The sequence below is a fragment of the Macrobrachium nipponense genome, chromosome 21, assembly GCF_015104395.2.
Source record: "Macrobrachium nipponense isolate FS-2020 chromosome 21, ASM1510439v2, whole genome shotgun sequence".
NCBI lineage: Eukaryota > Metazoa > Arthropoda > Malacostraca > Decapoda > Palaemonidae > Macrobrachium > Macrobrachium nipponense.
In genome coordinates this window covers 60064113-60072335 of record NC_087212.1, presented here as the reverse complement: position 1 = coordinate 60072335, position 8223 = coordinate 60064113, and the positions used below count along the sequence as shown (strand labels likewise).

The following is an 8223-nucleotide window of genomic DNA, read 5'->3' as shown; positions in this document are numbered from 1 at the left end:
TTCTTTCCTGTGTCCCAGTCTTCTTTTCTGAGTCCAGTCTTCCTTTCTGAGTCCAGTCTTCTTTCTGTGTCCAGTCCTTCTTCTTTGAGTCCAGTCCTTGCCTTTCTTGTTGTCCAGTTCCTGCCTTTCCTTGTGTCCAGTCTTCTTTCTGAATCCGTCTTTCTGAGTCCAGTCCTTCTTTCTCTGTGTCCACTCTTCTTCTGGGATGTCCAGTTCCTTCTTTCTGTGTCCAGTATTCTTTCCTTTTGAGTCCAGTTCTCTTTCTGAGTCCAGTCCTTTGCTGTGTCCAGTTTCTTCTTTCTGCATTCCAGTTCCTTCTTTCTGGTGTCCAGTTCCTTTTGTTCCTGGTCCCAGTCTTCTTTCTGGAGTCCGGTCTTCTCTTCTGAGTCCAGTTCCTTCTTTCCTGTTGTCCCGGGTCTTCTTTCTGTGTCCGGTCTCTTTCTGGAAGCCAGTTTCTTTCGTTTTGTCCGGTCTTCTTCTGTTGTCCCAGGTCTTTCTTTTCTTTGTGTCCAGTCCCTTCTTTTGAGTCCCCCGCGTTCTTCTTTCTCTTTTCTGTGTCCGGTCCTTCTTTCTGAGTCCAGTTCTCTTTCTGTGTACGGTTCCTTCTTTCTTTGTGTCAGTCTTTTTCTTCTGTGGTCCCCGGTCTTCTTTTCTGAGTCCAGTCCCCTTCTTTTCTGTGTCCGGTTTCTTCTTTCTGTGTCCAGTCCTTCTTCTGTGTCCGGTCTTCTTTCTGAGTACCAGTTCTTTGCTTTCTGTGTCCGTCTTCTTTCTGTGTCCAGTTCTTCTTTTCTGTGTCCAGGTCCTTCTTCTGAGTCCAGTTTCTTCTTTCTGGTGTCCAGTTCCTCCTTTTGGTCCTCCTTCTCCTTGTTGCCGTCCTTTGCAGACCTTCTTGCTTCTTTCCTCCTCTTTCCCTCAGTCCTTGGCGGCAGGCTCTGTTGCCGAGAGGCTGAATCAAAGACGCTTGGTGCTGATGGTTGGTTTGAGAAGCTGACGGAAGCTTCGATTCTTCTCTTGTGGATTTCGGAGTCTTCCTTCCTGGAGACAGACGGAGCAATTGGGATTCTTTAGCAATTTGAGCAGTGAAGATCTCTGTGGCTGTATTCGACGGAGCCACAGCTCTGCAAGAGTGGCTTCAGATTCTTTCGAAGTCTTTCTCCTTCCTTGGAGGCAGACGGAGACTGTGTGTTCGTTCGTCCTTCGTCCTCCTCCCCGTGTGTCTTGAAGGGCGAGTTTCATTTGGGATTCTTGAGGATTTGGGAAGCCTTTTCCTCCTCTGTTCTCGTAAAAGTAGTCCTATTCTCACTCTTCCTCTGTAGTAGTTCCACTATCCAATCCTCTTCCAGTATCCAGTCCTTTTGGTCCTCGTCTCCTTGTGACGTCCTTTGCAGACCTTCATGCAATCTTCATCCACTTTCTCTTAGCCCTTGACGGCAGACCCTGTTGTCGAGAGGCTGAGTCAAAGACGCTTGATGCTGATGGTTTGTTTTGAGAAGCTGACGGAAGCTTCGATTCTTCTGTTGTGAATTTCGAAGTCTTCCTTCCTTCCTTGAAGACAGACGGAGACAGTGTGTTCGTTCGTCCTTCGTCTTCCTTCATTCGTGTCTTGAAGGGCGATTTCCTTTTGGGATTCCTGAGGATTGCAGAAGCCTTTCTCCTCGGTTCTCGTAAGTAGAATAGTCCTTTTCTCACTCTTCCTCTGTACAATTGAGCTAAGCGAAGATCTCTGGGGCAGGATTCGACGGATCTGTGGCTCCGTCGAGGATAACAACATCTCCAGAGATCTTCAAGACGTTCAAGTTCAAATGCTCAAGAATTCTGGACACACACAGAGAGGAGGCCGAACGAACGAACATACTGTCTCCGACTGGGATCCGAGGAAGGCGAGGACATCGATAAAAAATAAGACTGAATTATATTCGTTTGATTTTTTTATGATTGCGTTTTGACTTTGAATAGCTAGGTCAGAGTTAATTATGTTAAGCAATTATGAAAAGGATAAGAAGAAAGGCGAACATGGCTAATAAAACAAGAATAACGGGAATAGTCAAATAAAGCAGATTAATATATATATATATATATATAATATATATATATATATATATATATATATATATATATAATATATATATATATATATATTGTCGATTTAAATATTCATTAAATAATACGTATCCGAGAGAGTATAGACCTATAGGCTAATCATGTGGGATAATCAGAAGTCCAATTTAGGCCCACTAAATGTGTCATGCAAATTATTTTATTGATCAAAGGACAAAATTAATAGGTTTAATTAAACATCGTTTTCAAAGAATGTTAACGCCCTTGATGTATTATTTATCGGCTGTAGGAGACGAAATGACAACACCCCAGTGCAGTACGATACGTTGAGTAAGACTCGAGCGGCAGCAAAGCCAACTTCAAAATCTTCGGTATGCTGTCACGAAGCTATAGTTGAGAATAAAATTAGAAATCGTGGACCCTTCGTTATATATTTTTCTTACTTTGCAAAATAATTATCTTTAATACGTTGAATAAGTCTACTCAATTCTAATGTAATTTATTTCAAGTATAGCACCTTTGAAAGGAAATGTTATTTATTGTTACGTAAATAATCTGGCACCTGCATACGGTAATATTTCCTTAACGTACAATGAATTAAGAAACTACGCCAATTCTTCGTTGGCCGTCTGTACATCGAACCGTTTTTCCTTCCAGATTCTCTGTTCTTGGGAAGACCTCGCCGTGTATACAGTGGTGCTCAAATCTCATGCCACATGATTCTTTTTGTATCGTCCAGAGTCTCAGACTCAACGTGACGTTGCCAAGTAGTATTATACTTTTTTTCTAATGTCATACATGTCGAAAAGTTTGTGAATTCACAGCTACCCCTATTTTCCTCATGGTTATATAAATATGATCCCTTTTATGCAGCTAGCCCTATTTTCCTCATGGTTATATAAATATGATCCCTTTTATGCATTGATATAATTCGTAATCTGTGTGATATAAACTGATTTTCTTTTTTTACGCTGCTAAGTTCAAATTGCGGTGTGATAAGGCTAGCTGTGCAATCAATGAAAGCACACTTACATGCTCCAAGGACTGGCCAACATAACTACGTCTGCTGCATTATGACAGTAGACCTAATAAGCTCAACAGTCATAACAACATTTTCAACGTAGGAATATGATTTAAAACAAGTTTTCTTTGAATGTTGAAGCTTTCGGCTGTGTTTAAGCTGCTTGTATGTTGCAAAATGTTTTATAGGCCTAAAAAAAAATCTAACCCTTCTGAGATATAATCTGTTATTAATGAATTTATTTGTAGAGATTATCTGTTTTTTGACGAGTACAATAGGAATATGAATTACAACCAGTTTTCTTTGAAGGTTGAAGTTTTAGGCTGCGTTTAAGCTGCCTATATGTTGCAAAATGATTTATAGGCCTAAAAGAATAATCTAAGCCTTATGAGATGTAATGTTACTAATGTTTTTATTTGTAGATATTATCTGTTCTCTGAGGAATAAAAAATGATGATTTTGATTATATGGAGATGACTAGTAACCGAAATGTCATAAGTATTGATATCAAGGCGTATGGAACACTTGTTTTTCAACTGGTTTAGAATATTATTTTCTTAAAAGTCCTTCTCCTCGCTTTTGGTGTATAATTTATTCTTTCATAAGGTAACTTGAAGAACAAGAATGTGTAGATAACCCCATTTGCTTTCTGGCCAGAAATTATTAATAGAGAGATGTGATTGTTAATTGTAAAGGAAAGAAATCTAACACCTAGGCCTACGAACAATATCTTGGCTTTGGCAAAAGAATAATTGCATAGGCGAATATTTGCTAGTATGCCATATTTTTTTTAATATTTAAGAATTATATCAATTAATTATGTAAGAAAATCCAAATATTCCTCTAACACATATAAAGTAAGCGTTTTCAAGATAATTTCATTGTCGCTACTTAGTGTAGACCTACTAATGTTACACCGGGTGGTTGTTGTTGCACCGACACTAATGATACGTCACACACGCTCCCCTCACACGTTGATATCGGTGGGCGCATTCTACTTTTTTTATATACATATTTACATTTTTTTTCAGCATTGAGGTGGAAAAGCAATCAAATAGGACTATTTCAAATTTTATGTTAGCTTTGGAAGCATTATTAATGTTATGTCAATTTTTTGTTTGTTGTTTTTTTATTTTTTAAATATTTAACATTTTGAAACTGATTGGCTTGATGACGACTTCATTTTTGGTCAAATGCTTCAGCAATGTGTGAACGAGAGTTTTGAAAATGTTTCGAACGAGTTTTTTCTGAAATTTGCTACACGTGACATTTTCTTACAGTTTTGACAATTATGACAGATTTCACTCTTATGAAACATTATGTCCATATTGTATGCAATAATCGCGTTTCTGCATTGAAATAATAGATAAATATGGAGCAAGCTAGGTTGCCAGATAGTGAATTTTGAACGAAATCCTATGGAGTCATGTCGCATGAGATTTGAGCATCACTGTACATTTGTAGCTTGAATGATTTATATATATGCCATATTATAAATTATAATCTAATTATGGGCCCTTTAGCGATCGCAAGCGATCTCACCCTGGGGCATCTTCGCCAATGGAGTGTCATCGAATGGGGTTTTATTTTTGCCAGGGATGGACCCTTCCCCACTCTCAGCTCCCTCAGCTAGCCAAGAGAGATAGAATCTTCCCTCCTGCCACACCAGGATCAAATATTTTGCATGTACTATATGAGGCATTGAACTTACAGGTTTTTACGCCACTCCAGAGGTTGCCACAGTAGTATATGTAAGAATTCAACCTATTATGCATTGCATAACCCATTTCAACCCATTATACATTGCAAGCCCCATATTTTGCATATATAAAAGGTATTGAACTTACGGGGTTTTTACTTTTTCGCGCCGACCAGAGGTTGCTACAGTAGTATATGCAAGTATTAAACCCATTATGCATTGCATAACCCATGTTTTGCATATATGAAAGCCATTGAACTTACGGGTTTTTACGCCAAAGGCATTGAACTTACGGGTTTTTACGCCGCGCCAGAGGTTGCCAGAGTGCCAAAGTTAATATATGCAAGTATTCAACCCCATTATGCATTGCAGTAAACCACATTGTTTTTGCATATATGAAAGGCATTGAACTTATGGGTTTTTACGCCACGCCAGAGGTTGCCACAGTAGTATATGCAAGTATTCAACCCATTATGCATTGCATAACCCATGTTTTGCATATATGAAAGGCATTGAACTTACGGGTTTTTACGCCACGCCAGAGGTTGCCACAGGAGTATATGCAAGTATTCAACCCATTATGCATTGCATAACCCATGTTTTGCATATATGAAAGGCATTGAACTTACGGGTTTTTACGCTACGCCAGAGGTTGCCACAGTAGTATATGCAAGTATTCAACCCATTATGCATTGCATAACCCATGTTTTGCATATATAAAAGGCATTGAACTTACAGGTTTTTACGCCGCGCCAGAGGTTGCCACAGTAGTATATGCAAGTATTCAACCCATTATGCATTGTATAACCCATGTTTTGCATATATGAAAGGCATTGAACTTACTGGTTTTTACGCCGCGCCAGACGTTGCCACAGTAGTATATGCAGTTTCAACCCAATTAGCTTGTAATAACCCATGTTTTTGCATATATGGCAATTGCTGCACTTAACCTGGTTTCTTAGCGCCGCGCCAGACGTTCACAGTTTTATATATGCAAGTTTATTCAAACCCTTATGCAAATTGCTAAACCCATTGTGTTGCAATATAATGAAAGGCATTGAACTCGGTTTTTAGCCACGCTAAATACCACCACGGCCAGAGGTTTGCCACATAGTAATTTTGGCAAGTTTATTTTCCGACCCAATTAGCATGGCATAACCAGGTTTTGCATGAGCTGAAAGGCCTTGACTTACAGGTTTTTACGCGCGCCAGAGGTTGGCCAACCCAGTAGTATTTGCAAGTTATCACCCAGTATGCATTGCAATAACCCAATGTTTTTTGTTTTTGCTATATGATATAGGCAAATTGGAACTTACGGGTTTTTTATGCCGCGCCAAGAGTTGCCCATTCAGTGTATATGCAAGGTTTTTTATTCAACCCAGTTGCCAATTGGCATAAATAAACCCATGTTTTTGGCCAATATATTAAAGGCATTGGAACTTACCGTGTTTTTAACACGCCGTTCATAGGTTTGCCCACAGTAGTGTTATGCAGTTTCAACCCAGTATGCTTGCATTAACCATGTTTTGCATATATGAAAGGCATTCGAACTCTTTACGGGTTTTTATGCCGTCCAGAGTTTGCCACGTATATATGCAAGCATTCAACCCAGTCACCCAGTATGCTTATTGCATTAACCCATTGTTTTGCATATATGAAATTGGCATGACATTGAACTTTACGGGTTTTTTTAATTCCGCCGAGGCCAGAGGTTGCCGACAGTAGATATGCAAGTATTCACCCATGATGCATTGCATAACAACAATGTTTTGATTTTCATCCTATGAAAGGCGCTTGAACTTGGGACGGGGTTTTACGCCGCGCCAGAGGTTGCCACAGTAGTACAATATGCAAATATTCAACCCCATTATGCATTGCATACCAATGTTTTGCATTATATGAAAATCATTGAACCTTAACGGGTTTTTTTACGCGCGCCAGAGGTTTTCCAAAGGAGTATATGCACGTATTTACCCATTTGCAAAATTGCAATTAACCCATGTTTTGCATATATGAAAACAATTGACCGGGTTTTTTACGTTTTACCGGCGCCGCAGAGGTTTCCACAGTAGTATATGCCAAGTATTCACCCAGGTAATGCATTGCATAACCCATTGTTTTGGCGCAATATATGAAAGGGCATTGAACTTTAAACCCGGTTTTTACGCCGCGCCAGAGGTTGCCACAGGATATATGCAAGTTCTTTAACCCTTATGCATTGAATAACCCATGTTTTGGGGATATATGAAAAGGGCAATTGAACTTACGGGTTTTTTACGCGCGCCAGGAGGTGCCACAGTGAATTATATGCACGTTTCAACCCCATTTGGGCATTTTTGCATACCCATGTTTTGCCATATATGAAAGGCATTGAACTTACGGGTTTTTTACGCCGCGCCAGAGGTTTGCCACAGGATATATGCAAGTATTTCTGACCCCTTATGCAATTGCATACCCAGTTTTTGCATCTATGAAGCATTGACTTACGGGTTTGTTACTGCCGCGCCAGAGTTTGCCAACCCAGTATGCATTGCATAACCCTGTTTTGCAATATGTAAATGCATTGAAACTTACGGGTTTTTATGCCGCGCAGAGGTGCCACAGGAGGTTATATGCCAAAGTAATTCACCATTATCATTGCTAACCCATGTTTTGCAATATATGAAAGGCAATTGAAGCTACGGGTTTGTAACCCGCCGCGCCAGAGGTTGCCACAGTATATATGGCAAGGTTATTCACCCATTAAGCATTGCAATACCCATGTTTTGGGCATATATGAAAGGCATTGAACCTTACGGGTTTTTTACGCCGCGCCAGGGGAAGGGTTGCCACAGGAGTATATGCAAGTTTATTCAACCCATTATGCATTGCAATAACCCATGTTTTTGCATATATGAAAGGTCATTGAACTTACGGGTTTTTTACCGCCGCGGCCAGAGGTTGCCGCAGGAATATATGCAAGTATTCAACCCATTATGCATTGCATAACCCATTTGCATTGCATAACCCAGTTTTGCAAATATATGGAAGGCATTGAAACCTTACGGGTTTTACGCGCGCCAGAGGTTTTGCCACAGTAGTATATGCCAAGTATTCAACCATTTGCATTGCCTAACCATGTTTGCATATATGGAAAGGCATTGAACTTACGCTGTTTTTACGCCGCGCCAGAGGTTGCCACAGGAGGATATTGCAAAGTATTTAACCCATTATGCAGTGCATTTAACCCATTGTTTTTGCATTATATGAAAGGCCATTGAACTTACGGGTTTTAACCCCGCCGCGCCAGAGGTGAAACAGGAGTTTTTATATGCAAGTATTCAACCCATTATGCAAATTGGCATTAACCCATGTGTGCAATATATGAAAGCATTGAAACTTACGGGTTTTTTACGCCGCGGCCAGAGGTGGCCACAGGAGTATATGCAAGGGTAGTAAAACCCAT

At 40.0% G+C, this 8223-nt stretch overlaps 1 protein-coding gene across 1 annotated transcript in view; it reads right to left on the bottom strand.

The window, feature by feature from the left end:
* The window catches only part of LOC135197490 (cylicin-2-like), an 8287-nt gene extending 64 nt beyond the window's left edge, over window positions 1-8223 (bottom strand). The window contains exons 1-2 of the mRNA XM_064224554.1: window positions 8162-8223; window positions 1-1035 (exon numbers count right to left, since the gene is read on the bottom strand). The exon at window positions 1-1035 is cut by the window's left edge and continues 64 nt beyond it. Of these exons, the coding sequence (XP_064080624.1) occupies window positions 1-1035; window positions 8162-8223 (1097 nt within the window). The remainder of the gene's footprint in view (window positions 1036-8161) is intronic.